The 18,497-nt window shown below is 31.3% G+C and overlaps 1 protein-coding gene across 3 annotated transcripts in view; it reads left to right on the top strand.

The window, feature by feature from the left end:
* Positions 1–869: 869 nt before the first annotated feature.
* Positions 870–18,497, top strand: part of LOC127712402 (VWFA and cache domain-containing protein 1-like) — a 41,743-nt gene continuing 24,115 nt past the window's right edge. The window contains exons 1-7 of one of the 3 annotated variants that reach the window (XM_052218797.1): positions 870–930; positions 12,499–12,666; positions 13,859–13,921; positions 14,811–14,975; positions 15,510–15,718; positions 16,186–16,351; positions 18,109–18,343. In XM_052218797.1, coding sequence (XP_052074757.1) covers positions 12,532–12,666; positions 13,859–13,921; positions 14,811–14,975; positions 15,510–15,718; positions 16,186–16,351; positions 18,109–18,343 — 973 coding nt within the window. In that variant the 5' untranslated portion in view covers positions 870–930; positions 12,499–12,531. Of the gene's footprint in view, positions 931–2,422; positions 2,532–9,090; positions 9,206–12,498; positions 12,667–13,858; positions 13,922–14,810; positions 14,976–15,509; positions 15,719–16,185; positions 16,352–18,108; positions 18,344–18,497 lie in introns of those variants that run through there. The other 2 variants (XM_052218796.1, XM_052218798.1) reach the window with 2 other exon arrangements.

Consider the following 18,497-nt stretch of genomic DNA (forward strand, 5'->3'; position numbering starts at 1 on the left):
ATATTTTTACACGATTGACTTTCAAAAGTTATGTTGTGAGCCTTTTCGATTGAGGTCTGGATAATAAAAAAAAAAGTGCGAATTTACATATATAAAATACAGTTTTTAAGGTTTTTTTTAATTTATTTCAGGAAGCCAACACAAAGTGTACATATTGTGGTATCAAGGAGCAGCTTTGAAAATGTTCTGCATGTTTAATGAAAAATACAAAAGTTGTAAAAAAAGGGCTGTGTTTTGAAACGTTGTCATTATTGAATACACATGAGCAACGGCTCAAAAAAATGTTTAGTTTTTTTCATAAAATGCCTCATACAAATATGTTGGTATCTATGAGAAAAAATATCGTGTTTTGTGTAAGGCTAGTGTTAACCTTTAATTTAGAAAAAAAATGTTAAGTGGCCCAGATTGGTCAAGATATATTTATGTGGCCCAGATTGGTCAAGATATATAAATTTCGAGATGTCCATGTCAAATTACAAGACAAAGATTAAATAACATATTTTTCAAAAAACATAAGGAAGTTTTTCTATAACAATCAACACAGAACATGTACTTTAAGTTAAAAGTTTAAGAAAAAGTAGGATCAAGTAATGTTAAACTATTACTTCTAATAATATCTTTACTGGGTTCTTTACTGCATCCTCATAAACTGCAACTTTATGTTACCTCTTGGCTAAAATCAATGTTCGTGCTTTCACAGACGACCCTGACTGATGACCTTAACGGGAAATACTTTTATAATCAAGCACTTTCGGAAAACTTTCTAACCGTAACATACAAATACTGTATATGCAAATGTACCCGCAACATAAAGAGATATATCGCGCTTCAGTGAATTGAAAAAAGATATTCAGAATACATTAATACGCAATAAACATTCAAATGTTTACATAAATCACTTTATATTTATTTTAAACTGAAAACGTGAAGGTAAGAAGTTATTTATATTTTGTTATTATCTTCTAATTTTATACCGAATCACATATAAATATGTCATGGTGACTTGCAGCAAACATATTCAGAGTACATGTTTGTTGTTCTTTTGTGGTTTTGTATGTAAAATGTATGTACCTTCAAACTAGTTTAACCCCGCCACATTTTGTATGTGCCTGTCCCAAGTCAAAAGCCTGTAATTCAGTGGATGTCGTTTGTTGCTTTTTGTCATTTTGATGCCTTTTGAAGCGGACTATGCGGTATGGGTTTTGCTCATTGTGGAAGGCCGTACGGTGACCTATAGTTGTTACTTGCTATGTCATTTAGTCTCTTGTTGAGAGTTGTCTCATTGGCAATCATACTACATCTTATTTTTATAACACACCTTAAGAATAAGATAACAAAAGATAACCAGCATAGTACAAGTATCTTATGTATGTTTAATTTTAATAAAAATGAATATTTTAAAAAAAATCAATGGGGTTATCAATACCGTGTTTTTAACAAACTTAATGATATTATAAGTTTATAATTTTGCCTAACAATGTTAAAAATTCATTTGTTGTATTTGCACTGTGACATTTAATTTATTTAAATATTATTGTTAACTCGAAATTGATGCAAGAAAACAGAAGACGCTATTTGGTAAGGGGACATAAGCTGTCAAAATCATGATCACAGATTTAGAATTATAATATTTGATTTATAATATACTAAAACATAGAAATGTATATCAAAATAAGAAAAAAATATTAATGCATGCACTCGATATATTGTATTAATATTGTGTGCAAATTTTTTTTACCATGAGCCGTGAAATTAACCATCGAGATGACATAAGAAAACTGCCGATGGTCATACGGCTCGATGTAAACATAAATATAAGTAGACAGACAAGCACGAGGAATCGTATAATGACGATTTTAATTGTAAGTTGGTTTTATTTCATATCATAGACCAAGTTTTTTAATCATGTAAATCATAATTTCACTTGTATGAATTTTTAACGAAATATGTTTTTGTTTTCTTGTGGCTTCCTTGTGGCTTCCTGTTTTCCCATCTCCAGCTAGGGGTCAAACTAAAGGTCGCATAAAACGGATTCAAATAAGTTTTAAATAAATTATTGACTCGGGAGCCATAAATACCGTGAATACATTAGCCATGTTTTGAAATTATTTTGACAAAAAGTTAACTAAACTGGCTGCTTTTATCGAAATATTGTTTCAATATTCTGCTTACATTAATGTATGAAACAAAATAAAAATAAAACTGTATTCATAATAGTAAAACGGTTGACTACAGGACAATTACAATCTAAATTTAGATCGGGTATTCCCAATGTCAGTTCCTCGATTCGTGGAAAGAGACAAATTAATAGCCCGAGACGTTGCAAGACGAAATCTGTGTCAAAATAGGCCATGCATAGTCACTCATGTATGCGTAGGTGTGATGTTTTGTTGCTTTATTAAACTTTATTAAATCATTTTGACTTAAATTACTGTATTTGTGGTATCTATTATTGCACTTATGTTCTGTATTATATCCAACGAATTTTTAATCGTTAAAAGCTGAGGTCAACAGGAGTTTCACCAAATGAGGTAGAGTAAAATTAAACTTAGATGCAATTCTTATTTCTTGAGAAAGTTAAGATTTAGGTGCAGAGAAATGTATCTTCCCAACTTGTATCGCTACTGAAAACATGATTACTACGTAAAACAGAGGTACAATGATGTTGACAATATTTTGATTTGTAAAAATTATATATTTTTTGTAAATTTAAGGTTTGTCACTCGACAATGTTTGTTTTAATAAATCATCCTCACCACACTTTCCACGATCATAATGATAGTACAGTAATTTTTAAGGAGGTCATTTTTGTAAAATAAAAGTCTTCATTTCTTAATTTTGCAAACGTTAAGTTGTGAATCCCGACGATGAGGGTTGCCACCAAGTACCGGTTTGACCTCAAGTTCTAAGATAGAATCAACAATTATTATTAAATAACAAGATGTGGTATGATTGCCAATGAGACAACTCTCCATAAGAGACCTAATGACACAGAAAGTAACAAATATAGGTCAACGTACGTCCTTCAACAATGAGTAAATCCCATACCGCATAGTCAGCTAATACATTAACGTAGTCATATTTGATTCTCATGATAAATAATTGTAAATTGATATATTAATAGACAATAATTGTAATTTACTCTCCTAAAAGTTATCACAGTATACAAAACACCACAAGGAAAACCAATATAATAACATTTGAATTGTAGGTGAGATAGAGTATGTCTCTGATTGAAATTTTTAAAAGGCACTGAACTACATGCAAATAATGCATAAACAATGTTATAGATTGAACATATAATGTATAAAGGCTTTAGTTTGCCACCCAATGATTTTCAGTATTGATTATATCTCCATTAGTTTAAACATGTATCCATTAACGGTTGACTGAGGCATATACAGTCGGAAAGCAAGCCCTTAGAAACGACCGTTGTTGCTACTTTCTTAAGACAACAATGGGACTGATATTAAAACCCGCCATTCTGAAATTGCGTTAATTTCGCGGAAAAAATAATTTGGCGCCAATTTGGAATTTTTTCTTTTTTCTGTTTCTTACTTGCCATTAGGGTCAGAAATAGATTTCTTTCGATTTTTCAAGCATGGTTCTTATTATCAAAGAAAATAATACTTAACCATGTTATAAATTGTCCGTCTTGTAAAAATAACGTAATGCCTTTGATCGTCGTTTAAGAATTATGCGAAATTGTCTGTTATTTTTTTCTTCTTTTTTTCCAGATAAACAAAGAATATACAAACTATATAAAAAATATTAATAAGTATCTCAAAGTTAAAACAAAAAACAAGTCTTACGTTCTATCACCCCTTAGGAAACCCCGTTCGAACTAAATTCCAAACGAAAGACATTTTTTGACATTGTAGTTTTTTTATCTTACACATCGATGTCAACTTGCATCTTTACACAATGTACACACATTTAGTGTGTTTGTTTGAAAAAGCAATGGCGAGTTCAGCTGTGAATATTTGACTGGATTAATTATTTTCTTTAAGTCAGTGAATTGTTTGACTTAACTAAAACAAGGTCAGGAAATCGTATACTGTCTTTACACAACCTTAACCAAAACTCATTCATCGTTTATAATATTTAAAAAAAATTTGTGATGAAGTAATCCTGCAGAACTGCCAAAGGTGAATGAAAAAGTCTTGTCCTAAATATGAACTTAAAACAATCTCTTTCAGACTAGCATTTTAATCACTCTTATTCAAAGCATGTTCATACTGACATGAAGTGTGACTTACTTATGACTTGTGATCTAAAACATAATATTGTTGACCAGCACTCAGAATCTGCTCTGAAATACTTTTATATAAATATAAACTGCATAATTGTTAAAAAAAATTAAATAGAAGAAGAAAAATATTAGACCCAGTCTTTTTTGTTCTTATCTATTTTCAAGTTCATGATTAGAACCATTTATTTGTTGGTTTAGTGTTTTTTTTTTATAATTTGAGTCCATTCATTAGAATCTGCATGGAATCAGTGAGACAAAATTTATTGTTATATCTAGTTTGTTCATACAAGAATTGCAAACTAATTTCCTTTTATTTCAAATAATGAAGAATTTACATTCAGAATACTTTCATTATGGTCTCGTTTAAGTTTAAATGAAAAAGGTAGGTATCAGTAATGAAAAGGAGTTCCTGTATTTGATAATTTTAATCCCGTCTTGATCCATTATTCATGAATATTTTGGCTACCCCTTGTATGATTAAAGTAGAAATTTATTTCTGTGTTGAAATAATTTGGTTACAGCAGTATAAATACTTATAACCAAAATATAAATATTAAATTAACTCTTGGAATAATAATATTATGGCACATACTGACATAGGGCCTATTTCAGTATTTGAGTATTTCAGTGAGACTGAGTTCTGAAAAGTGATAAAATGTGTTTCGCTAATTTTTTTGCACATGTCTTTAGTATCAAAATATATTCAATAAAATTATTTTAATAATATCCTCATGTAAATAACAGCATATGGTGCTTAATATAATAATAGTTTGATCATGAGAGTGTCAATCAAAGGGACGTAACTCGTAAATTACTATCGGCCCCGCTTCGTCAGAAATATCGACACATCGAAGTGGCACATTTGCGTATTACAGCGTATTAAGTGGCACAAATTTGACATATCATAGTCAAAGTTATGTTACATAACATAATTTAAATTCAGCATAGCTTCCCGAGAAGTTAAGAAAGAAAATTACGATTTTAATTTCCAGTGACCGATTTTTTTGGTCAACTCCTAGACTTTGAAGACACATTTTGAGAGAAAAAATTAGTTTAATACATAATTGAGTGGATCAATATATTTTTCATATATTCAAGAACGTTCACTTAAAAGCAAATTAGTTTTAATTCATGCAAAATACTACAAATTCCAAAAAACGGGCTTCACTTTTTTTGATAAAAAAATGCCCATATATGGTAATCACATGACTTCCATTGTTGCTTTAAGAAATGGGGTCAAACCGGGGTCAGCTTTCCGACTGTATAAATACCGTTTATGTTCTCCTTCGCTATGCTCATACGAACGTAAAGATTGTCTTAATAATGCGTAAATAAAACAAAAAAGCAATGTGGGATGAGAAAATGCACTGATCAGTTAAATAATAAATTGTGACAACTCTGTACATCATGGTCTCCAAATCTCCGATTAAATGGTAGGAAATCTACAGAAACAAAAATGTTCAATCAGAAAAAGAGATAACTCTATTTAATAACATATCACGAATGCAAAATATACGTGTCGATCTGATCAATGAATTTTTCTCGACAAGAGAAAAGGCGAGAAATCGAAAAATATATATGTATGAAAACCGAATAACCGAGTCTCGGCATATGCAAATATTTATACGCCAAATTAAGAAATGAATAGACTCTTCACTTCTATAAATCGGCTGTAAAACCTAAACGCACGAAACGGGCGACCGTTTTCCGTTTGAATTATTGATTTTAAACTCCGATGATTTACACGCTTTATCCCTGGCTGAGTATATTTCTAGGATTTTGATTGATTAACGCACGTCGTTACAAAACCCATAGCCCCTGGGTGTTGCTAACCCATATACCAGGACGTTGCTGCCCATTACAACGGGGAACATCACGCGCGTTTTCCCTAGTTCCATGGTTGTTCCTTGTGAAATATCGAATTCTGTAGATTATCCATGAGTATATAGTAAATAGTTAAATATTTAATCAACTACCGATTGTATATTATTATGTCAATCATTTGCACTCAATTTTGGTAAATGCATCACTTGGCTGCCACATTGTCAATGAATGGGACTACTGACCTAGCTATGCAAATGACCTACGTTGACGTCACACCGTCTATGATGTAACTCTCACAACATTGAGCGCCAAATTCAACCCATTCCCGTTTCTCTGTCTCTGGATTAAAAACGTCTTATATTTGACTACCTGTAGGGTTCAACCAAAGGTAGTACCCTACACCCCGTTAAAAATATGTCAAATTCCCAAATTTCAATAAAAGAATTTAAAAAAAAGAAAAAAACGTTGCTTTCACGTTACATTTTGTGGTTGAATTTCTCTAAAAATCGCAAGATTTGGACTAAGACCGGGGATAAATTCGTTATCTACGTTCATATCCGTAGATATGGATATTTTAACACCCTTCAGTACCCTGTACACCCTTCGGCTTTGCCTCAGGGTGTACTTAGATACTTCAGGGTGTTAAAATATCCATATCTACGGATATGAACGTAGATAACTTATAATATCTCCCACTGTCCAATCAACCAATCGATATCATGACTGATCAAACATTAAGTTTTAGTAAATGCTATTATTGATACACCAGTCACTTAGATGAGAAATTCACTCATATACAAAACATGGTATCAAAATGTATCAGACAAAGAAGAAAAATACCATTGTATTCATACTTTAGAAACGTTGATATTGAAATACTGAAAACGAAACAAGAACAAAGAGATTGAACGTGCTTCTACAATACTTAATTCAGAAATAAGATATAAGAAGACATTATTAGATTATCTGTATATTGTCAAATTATAACACAACCTTGAACTTTGTTTCACTTGGGCTACAAATGGAACCATAAATATCGTTTTAACAGTATCCATGGTCAATGTCATATCAATATATTCCAACTATTATACTACAATGAATACTGATAATAGCGCCTACATACTTTGTATAATCTTAAGATCTGGGTAGATTCAGACCATGCAATCGTTTGTCAAAATCGGTTTGAACTAAGAGCTCTGTGGAATCATATAAGTATCCGCAAATACATATATGTTCTGCAAATCATACCTACAAGTGTTTGTCAGTGACAATTTAATTCAAACTACTGTACTATAAAAATTATATATAATACAAGGTCGTAATCCGGACCTTTTTATGTGGCATGCAACTTTATTTACATTATACACGTAAATGTCCTTTTATACATATAACAGTTTAAACTTAATAAAATCTTATATTTCTCCTTTCTGTGAGATAAATTAGACAAATCAACAGCGTTACTTTACATGTAACTATATCACATAATGATATTATCATTCAAAATATAAATACACTTTTCGTTATTAACATTATGTGTACTTTAAATTTTATATCTTGAGCTAAACAAGTAGACATGCGATATGGAGAAAATATTTGTTTGGTGATTTTTTTTAAAAGTGTAGAATAAATGTGTATACTGTACCATTGGTAAACTTGTCCAGTAACCACTAATAGTAAGATACAAAAAGTGTCAGGAACAAATGTATTTGCAAAGCTAACTACATGTACATGCTAGGAAACAGAAACTATAATCATAAGACTTTTAGTGATAATTTTTAGTTTATACAGGTCAAGAAATAATAATTTCCTAATGTAACTGATAATAAAATTAATATTATTCAAGCACTATACGTTTAAACAGATGCTACAGGTAAAGTTGACCTTAGATGGATTTGGCTATTGTTTATGTCTTGTTTGGTCATAAAGCTCTTCAACTGTATCGGTTCTAATACATCATTGGCTTTCAAATATTCGGTTTTGAGCATGTCTGCTGAAGCTAAATCTAGAAAAGCGCATTCGGACGCATGACATTTATAACGTGTTGTGATCATTTTAAGCGTTACAACCAGACTTATAATTCTATTTATTGTACTTCATGTCAAAATGCCAGACTTTGATTGGTTTGATACGAGGGAGACAATTTACTTTATTACACTTCACGGAGACGCTTGATCAAATGTGCGCTTTATTGAATACGGATGGTTGTTTTGTACAAGACGTCATAGTGATTTCTTTTAATTTGAAACTCAATAGACAGTAATAACAGAACATTCAGTATAATAAATTAAATAACACATATCTGAGAGGGTGATAGAGCAGATTGTTACCCCTCGAGAAGACATTGTCAACCTTGGCTTCGCCTCAGTTGACAATGTTTTCTCGGGGTAACAATCTGCTCTATCACCCTCTCAGCTATGTGTTATTTATATAATGTTACAATTCGTTATTTATTTTTCAATTTTGTAGGCTATTACATCATTTTTAGAATTAAGTGTCTTTATATTTAGTTTTTGTTCTATGTTCCTGTTTGAACACTTTGCTAATCTAATGATCAAGATTAAAAAGGGGAGGGTTGAGATTTTAAAATTCTAGTTTATCACCGCCACATTTTCATAAGCCTGTCCCAAGTCGGGAACTTCGACATTAGTTGTTGTATATCATATTTTAATGTTTGTTGATATTATACACATTTTAATAGCCTCTAGGCGATTTTGAGCTACACCTTTTTATAGACACCTTTCTCTGGTTGAATACTTGTTTGTATGTTGCCTTTTAGATTTTATTTGGTTATTTTTGTCGTTGGTTTGCTGTCTCGTCGACGTTTACCCCACATCTACTTTTACCAGTAATAACCTAGAGGAAAGAATGGACACAAGGCTGAAGATTTAATAAATTTATCTGTATTGATTATATTAATTTCATTAAATATTTTCATAGTTTCTTTATACCATAAGCGTCGATTTCTTCTTGTTGAATAACGTTGAATACAATTTTTCATTGCTACATAAATTTGACGGTGTACCGAACATAAAAGACATCTTCGTATTTTATCCACTATATAAAGAACTACATGCAGATTCATTGGAAATTAAATTTTCTTCTCGTGGAATAAATGCAGTATACTTACACGTAAGTATAATGAGGCAAAATATATGCGAAGAAAAATTGAAATAATAAATCTCTACGTGCTCGAATATATATTATATAAATCTTATAGTACATGTTATGTGCATAAGTTGTTCTTATTTAGCTGTTACCTTTGCGTCATTAAGAAAGACACCCCCAAAGTGTTTGGTAAACAATCCTTTTAAACTATACCCATAAGTCCACGTCACCTCCGATGAAAGGTTGTTTAACTTCAGTAATTTCATTATTAAGATTCATAAAAATCAACAATATATTTGTTTATTTGAACACTAAAAATCATATATAATGTAATGTTCGACTTAATATGGGGTAATGGTTTGTAAATTGATATACGTAGATAAAATATTTAAAGCAATAAATAAAACAACTGTGAAATAAATGATTAATGAAAATGTTTTAACGCTTTGTAATACAGCTAATACAGCAGGAACTTTGTCAAAATATTATAATCTAAAGTCGGGTATAATAACTTTCAAAAACACACATTAAATGTATTCTTTAAACGATATTCCCTTTCATATGTAAGTAGATATAAGAAGATGTGGTATGAGTGCCAACAAACGACAACTATTGAACATCAGATTCCTGACTTAGGACAGGTGCAAACATTTGCAGCGGGTTTAAACGTTTTAGTGGTACCATACCTTCACCCTTATCTGATACAATAGTGTAACATCACAACATAGAAAGACACACTATAAAATATTAATTGAAATGGCTTAACTCAATCAAAAGACATATTAACATCTGTGAACATACACTGAACAAATACATTTGATCTATGATACAATGTAAATACAAAATAAATAAACTAAGGGAAGAATAATAATAGTAACATGTTATACCGCTGTGAAGTGTTAAACAATTTAAGAAAAACAATATGCTTGAACAAAAATATCAGCCATTTGCAATTACTTTAAACACAAGTAAATGAAAATAATTTTGTTTTTAGGTATACGTGTACAGTTCAAATGGAGAAAGGAAATATTTTTACAAAATAAATAATTTTGATGTTCATAGTACGAAGAAGTGAAAATTTATAGTTATACCAAACACTTATCAAAGCTGGTATATAGATCAGATATAACCCTGAATAAGTAAACATTAAATAACAAAAAAGCATTACAGTTAGTAACAGGTCAGATAAACAAGAAAGTACGTTTGAGAGTACTCGCAGTTACTGACAGCTAGTTAAAAGCCAAAAACAATTAATAATAATAAATCATGCATCAGAGACTAAAAGCAACTAAAACACATCCCAGGGATTTACTATTTAACGTCATGGACAGTCAAAGAAGACATGACTTGTGCAATGCCAAAAATAAATGTATCGACAGGCAGTAGGCTAGTTAGGAGTTAACCTCTGTATAGATCAAAATGAACGTGGATGTGTCTTTATACATCCCGTTTGAAAAAAATACAAATTTAGTTATGTTTTAATTTGCTGATGACAAAATCGATATAAGTGCCAATGTAAACTATATTCAAAGATCTAATTACAACATTGGTAAGATAACCTTTACTAATAAGTTTGTTTAAAGGTTCGATGAGTTTACACGGATCACATAGTGATTTCCGCGCTTTAAGTACAATATTATCGTAAAATTTAGGATGTGAAATACCGTTTTTAATCAGTTTTCCAGGCACAGCCAAATTTACTAATCAAATCTTTGTATCTATGAAAGAATTAAGTAAAAGGTTTACGTAATTCATGGTAACGAAATCCCTGACTTAATAATTTACCAGTGATGCATTGATTACGTTCGTTGAAATCTATGACATCACTACACACACAGGAACGAACGAGTTGGGATATATAAACACCGTATGATGGAGCCAAAGGAACATCGCCGTCTTAAAAAGGAAAATTAACAATAGGGAATGAAAAGTCGTCTCTTTTGTCGTAAATTTTAGTATGGAATTTTCCTTTAGAGATTGAAATGTCCAAATCTAGAAAAGGACAACTACTGCTGTTTATGTTAGATTTAGTTAAAGTAAGTTCTTTTGGGGTAAATAACGGTAGTATATTTAGAGAACTCTGGATTATTTAACGAAAAAATATCATCCAGATAACGGAAGGTATTGTTGAATGTATCAACCAAATGTAACAATGACGTGTCTTTACTGAGTTTGGTCATAAACTGAGATTCATAGCAATACAGGAATAAATCTGCTATTAAAGGGGCGCAGTTAGTGCCCATAGGAATACCTACTACTTGTCGATACACTTTATCGCCAAAGCGTACATATATGTTGTCCAGGAGAAAATTTAAAGCTTCAATCATATCTTCACATTTCAAGTAAGTGTATCTTGCATACTTTCCTTTTTCGTTACAGAAAAAGGCTTTAAACGAGTTACAGCAAATAAATTTTTAATGAGATTTTTCAAAAAACCATTTAATTAAATATGAAAACTTTTTCTTGATAAGATTGTACGTAAGTCCATGGCCATAGTATAAATAAACTTGAATGGATTTAAAAAAAAAATAAAAAATAACGATTTCTGTATGTTTGTGAAAGCGATAGATTCTTTTTTGATATCAATATCCAACCGGCTGTCAGCAGTCAGTTTGATATTCATATGTTCTCAGTCAAGAGTATTCAAAAGGATAAAAAAACATATTTAAGCAACTGAATATTAGTAAAAAGGTATATAGGAAATCATTTTGTAACAAGTTATCGTAATTTCTCGTTGTCCTCGAATCTAAACCCTTACGTAAATCAGCTAATCCCAATTCAGGAGCCTGTAGGTCGGTGGTTGTCGTTGGTTCATATCTAGCTAGTCCCAAGTCAGGAGCCTTTAGGTCAGTGGATGTCGTTGGTTCATGTCTAGCTAGTCCCAAGTCAGGAGCCTGTAGGTCAGTGGATGTCGTTGCTTCTTGTCTGTCATATTTTTTTTTTCGTAAACTGTTTTCTTATAAATTAGGTCGTTAGTTTTCTCAATTGAATTGTTTCATGTCGGGGTTTTCTATAGCCGACTATACGGTATGGATTTTTCCCATTGCTGAAGGCCGTATGCTTGCTATAATTGCTTATATCCACTTCATTTGAACTTTAGTGGATAGTTGTCTCATTGCATGTCAATCAAATCACATCTCCCCTTATTTTTATATATAATTTTGTATACATTTACTGCCAAAATTTTTAAGATACAAGTATGCTCGTTTCGAAACAGACTTGGGAAAATATGAAAATTACAAAGCGAAAAAATCGCAAACAATAAGTAAGATATCTGTACAAACTTGTAGAAAGTCACATGTCCTTCTCTTTTGCAGGAAACAGTTTTAGTTTTTAGTTAACAGAGGAAAATGCTTCTTATATTGACTTTTCTAATTGGATTATATACATGTACCACTGTAACTGCAGTTGACAGTATAGATGGCAATTTACTAGCAGCTGAACTGAGAAAGGTCAAAGAGGGTATTGGTGTAAACTATTTACAGGTAAGGGAGGACACATGGTCTTAGAAAGGTCAAAGCTATTGGTGTAAACTATTTACAAGTGAGGGAAGACACATGGTCTAAGAAAGCTCAAAGAGGGTATTGGTGTAAACTATTTATAGGTAATGGAAGACACATGGTCTTGGAAAGGTCAAAGAGGGTATTGGTTTAAACTATTTACAGGTGAGGGAAGACGCATGGTCTAAGAAAGCTCAAAGAAGGGATTGGTGTAAACTTTTTACAGGTAAGGGAAGACACATGGTTTTCCATTTTGAAACCATTAAAACATTTTAAAATCTAAATTTTTGTTAACGAGATGAATTCAGATAGGAATGCATATTTTGAATGATTATTGACTGTAATTTAGACATAGTACAACATAATCGACTTTACAGTAAAGACTCGCTAATCCATTTCAGTCTAAAACAATTTGAAGAACTTAAGGGATCGAATCAAATAAACGCAGAATTTACTGAACAACTGTTTAACAATCTTGTATCTATTATAACCGCGGCAAATGCAGTACATTTGTTTTAAAACAAGATATGGAAGACTGTAATTAAGTGGTTCTCATTGGTTTAATTGCCGTCTATCATATTTGTTTTTTGTTTATTGTTTTGTGCGTACATCTGTCCGTTGGTTTTCTCGTTTCAGTTGTTTTACAGTTTGTTTCTTTAAGGGCCTTTTATAGCTTATACCCGGTATAGGAATTTCTCATTGTTGAAGGTTGTACGGTGATCTACGGTTGCTTACATATACATCATTTGCGTAATTGATAAGCATAACACACACATATTTTTAAAGTCCTTTATAATGACTTCGTATGTTGATGACATTATGGTTTATTATGAGCTAAAACAACACGTTCTCCAATACAATGTGATTAAATAATCATTAGTTAAGTAATTTCTTAAAGCATAACACACACATTTTTTTTAAAGTCCTTTATAATGACTTCGTATGTTGATGACATTATGGTTTATTATGAGCTAAAACAACACGTTCTCCAATACAATGTGATTAAATAATCATTAGTTAAGTAATTTCTTAAAGAATAACACACACATATTTTTACAGTCCTTTATAATGACTTCGTATGTTGACGACATTATGGTTTCTTATGAGCTAAAACAACACGTTATCTAATACAATGTGATTAAATAATCATTTGTTAAGTAATTTCTTTTTATTTCAGGAGCAATTTAACAATTTTCCTTATGAAACAAAATCAGACACAGGAAACCAGTTGTTACAACGGGTAAGAAGACATAAATGTAAATGATGTATTTAAAATTAAAAAAACGGAACAAGAGTTACTGCTATGATGAAATGTCGATGAGATGTAAAGATGTACAGAAAAGTTACCTAAATTATTGCATTGCAAACAATCAATTGGTTTAAAATTGCGGCGATCCTGACATTACACCTCAAAAACTACATTAGACACATTATTCTGAGGCCCTTTCTATATATATTAAAATACTATATACTGTTTGTTCCTTGTTGAATGTCGTGTGGTGATCTATAGTTTTTCTTATCATTGTCCTTTTGTATTTGGTAAAAGGTTGTCTCATTGGCAATATTACAATACGCATGTATCCTCTAATTCTAATGATGTAGTTGTCACAATAGCTACAGTCATCGATTAGAAAGTTCTAACTGTACATTCTGGGTGCTTACTAACGAGACAATTACAAGTAAATATGTTGTTCTTAATGTGTTAATTATTGAAAAATACTTTAATTTTGCCGTTTTCATATTTCACAAATATCATCATTTTTAACCATTTTAATAAGATGTGATGTGTTAACTTAAAGAAAAATATTGTGGTCTGTGTATACACATTCTAGGGACACATCTTAAGGATGAAATGGCGTTTGTGAACCCATCCCTTTAAACTTCAAGACCAAAGTCTGTAAAATCAACAGTTCAAATTTGATTTCAGCTGCACAGGACTTTAACCTATTAAACAATGTACAGTACCACTGTTCTTATAACGCCTGTAATAGCTTTGTACTATTTTGTTAAAATACTACATTTTATTAGTTCTTTTAAATCGTAACGGTATTGCCAAGGCATCGGCAATAGCAATCAATCAATCTAATTTAATAATGACATCTGTAATGTAACAATATATTTTATCACAGATTCAGTCTAGTCTCGATGTATCGTTAACACAATTGAACAAAGTGTTGACCAATGTAAAAGATGAAATAGTGAGCGTTAATACAGATTCTGATAGTTCGAGTCTTCCGAGATGTTGTAATATACCAGACGACCAGCTTACCTACGTACCAAAGTTCCAAACAAAGGTAAACACATGAATAAATTTCTTTTATGCGGCAATGACAAAGCAAATTAACCAACAAAGACATCTGCCCAAAACCTTTAACAAGCTCTTTTTCTCTCCAAGTACTCACACAGCAAGAAGAGTGAAAACAATGAGGAACTTACTCAAACGCTTTCTAACCATTGTTATGTTATATAAATATCTTATTTGATACTTTTACTTAAATATTTTGTGCCTAAAATCTAATAAAAACATTTAACAAATAACGTCTATTTAAATCTAATATTTTTGTTTTACCTCAAAAAAGTAAAATCTAATAAAACATTTTAAAAATAACGTCTATTTAAATCTAATATGTTTCACCCCAGTCATTCAAAACATTAAAGGTTTTGGCAGACAAATCTCCGCATACACGGATTTATACTGCAATCAGATTGAATAAAATAAAATTTCCTTGATAAAATGTTTTAAATCATTGCATAGGACTACTCTAGAAGTTATAAATTAAATGTCATGGCTGAAAATGTCAGAAGCAATCATCCGTAAACATTTTTAGGTAGATGTCAGTACAGCATGTGTAACAACCTCACCTATTGTAATGGACAACTTAAAATATCCGACAGATCAAGTCAGTGCAACCATGAAAAACAATTACGACTTAAACAAGAATGTTTTATGGCAGCATTACAGTACATCAGAAGGAGTATCAGTTATTTATCCTGCAACTAATTGGGAAAATTGTCAAAATTTTGATCCAAGATACACGTAAGTTTAAATATAATTGTTAAATCTGTAACTAAGTACCTCTAACATACAAATAAGACATAATATAATGCTCTCAATATTATTAATTTAAGGCGATATTAGTTTAGCAATGTCTTAATTTTGTAAATTTATAATAAAGAGACAAATCGAGCTAACAACCAAAAAACGAGGAATCATTAGAACTCCAGCAGGTACGTTGACAGGGTAAAAACTTAGCATACAGAAGGAAATGCTATAATATAACTGTTATCGATGTTACGAAATAGAATAAAGAAGTGTGATATCATGAACAATTTATCACACTACACACACAGATATTTGGTATAAAAAGTAAAGAGATGCAATACGATTGCCAATGAGACAACTATCCGTCAAAGATAAATTGACATGGATTTACGCAAACCACTATTGTGTGTCATACATGTGTAAAAATGTTTAGGTTTTTTTTAACTATTCTATCATGACAGGTCCGCATATGCTTCAGCAGCTTCGCCTACAGATAAGGATGTTGTCATCGTAATCGACACTAGTTCCTCCATGAAACAACCATCTGGTATTACAGCCAAAACCAAAATGGTCATTGTTAAAGAAGCAGCAAATAATGTCATTCAAACGCTGAAACCGAACGACAGAGTAAGTATGCATGGCTGTAAAACCAACATATTCTTACGAATGGTACATAGATATCAAGGCAGAGTCAATTTTTATTTGGAAAATTATTTTACTGTACCTGATATACAACTGCAATATCCAAGTCAGTTTTGATACAACAAAATAAGAATGAAACTTGACAACGACAGGGTTTATCGGTTTATTGATTGTATCGAATTCTATCCTCTCAACACATCATCAGATCATTTCCACAACTTCAGAGGGTTGAACGGAAAACGTAAAACTCTACCAAACATGTCTTTATTTTCCCAGTCACCAATTCAAAATAATTGTTTTGGCGATCTATTTTTCTTAAAAGAACTTTGACCTTTAAATGATGTTTGTATGATTTGTTCTTTTTAATATACTAGTGCTATCGCTTCATAATCATTGTGAGATGGAGAACATCGGTAAACAAGCTTTTCCCTTTGATTTCGTGTTTATATGACTTAAGTGTTTGTGTGTTTATATGACTTTAGTGTTTGTGTAGTGATTTTGTGTTTATATGACTTTAGTGTTTGTGTAGTGATTTTGTGTTTATATGACTTTAGTGTTTGTGTAGTGATGTGTGTTCATATGACTTTAGTGTTTGTGTAGTGATTTTGTGTTTATATGACTTTAGCGTTTGTGTAGTGATGTTGTGTTTATATGACTTTAGTGTTTGTGTAGTGATTTTGTGTTTATATGACTTTAGTGTTTGTGTGTATATGACTTTAGTGTTGGTGTAGTGATTTTGTGTGTATATGACTTCAGTGTTTGTGGATTGATTTTGTGTGTATATGACTTTAGTGTTTGTGTAGTGATGTTGTGTTTATATGACTTAAAGTGTTTGTGTAGTGATTTTGTGTTTATATGACTTTAGTGTTTGTGTAGTGATGTTGTGTGTATATGACTTTAGTGTTTGTGTAGTGATATTAAGTTTATATGACTTTAGTGTTTGTTTAGTGATTTTGTGTTTATATGTCTTTAGTGTTTGTGTAGTGATTTTGTGTTTACATGACTTTAGTGTTTGTGTAGTGATGTTGTGTTTATATGACTTTAGTGTTTGTGCAAGGATTTTGTGTTTATATGGCTTTAGTGTTTGTGTAGTAATGTGTTTATATGACTTTAGTGTTTGTGTGTATATGACTTTAGTGTTTGTGTAGTGATTTTGTGTTTATATGAATTTAGTGTTTGTGTAGTGATTTTGTGTGTATATGACTTTAGTGTTTGTGGATTGATTTTGTGTTTATATCACTTTAGTGTTTGTGTAGTGATTTTGTGTTTATATGAATTTAGTGTTTGTGTAGTGATTGTGTGTTTATATGACTTTAGTGTTTGTGTAGTGATGTTGTGTTTATATGACTTTAGTGTTTGTGTAGTGATGTTGTGTTTATATGTCTTTAGTGTCTGTGTAGTGATTTTAGGTTTATATGACTTTAGTGTTTGTGTAGTGATTTTGTGTTTATATGACTATAGTGTTTGTGTAGTGATGTTGCGTTTATATGACTTTAGTGTTTGTGTAGTGATGTTGTGTTTATATGACTTTAGTGTTGTGTAGTGATTTTGTGTTTATATGACTTTAGTGTTTGTATAGTGATTTTGTGTCATAAATTTATACACTAAAGTATATCCTTTCTTTTCCAAGAGAACAACACTCATTTATAATTTGAATTCTTTTCAACGTTTTAAGTACTGTGATATGTTAACATTATGGAGATCTTTATAAACATAATTTCTCTACTTAAATATTTTTACAGGTTGGACTGGTTTCATTTGATAAGGAGGCAAAAACACCATCGGTGCCGTCAACCAGTCATACATGTTATGGAAACGAGTTAGCCTTCGCAACGAAGGAAAATACAGATGAATTGAAGCAGTATATCTTTACATTAAACACTGGTAGCACAGGAGATTCAAACTATGAAAAGGCCCTGTTAGTGGCTTTCAATTACTTTCATTCCTCAAACGACACTTTTGACAATGACAACAGAGGTATAGTACATTTTGTCACATCGTACAAAAGAACCTCTAATGGACTGTTATTGAACATAAAAGCCATTTTGACGCCATTAACGAAAGATTTGTAATTTCAATACGTTTAAGAACTGTCAGACTTCACAGTTTACATCTTGTTCACACTGTATTA

The sequence above is a fragment of the Mytilus californianus genome, unplaced genomic scaffold (assembly GCF_021869535.1).
Source record: "Mytilus californianus isolate M0D057914Y unplaced genomic scaffold, xbMytCali1.0.p SCAF_8, whole genome shotgun sequence".
Taxonomy (NCBI): domain Eukaryota; kingdom Metazoa; phylum Mollusca; class Bivalvia; order Mytilida; family Mytilidae; genus Mytilus; species Mytilus californianus.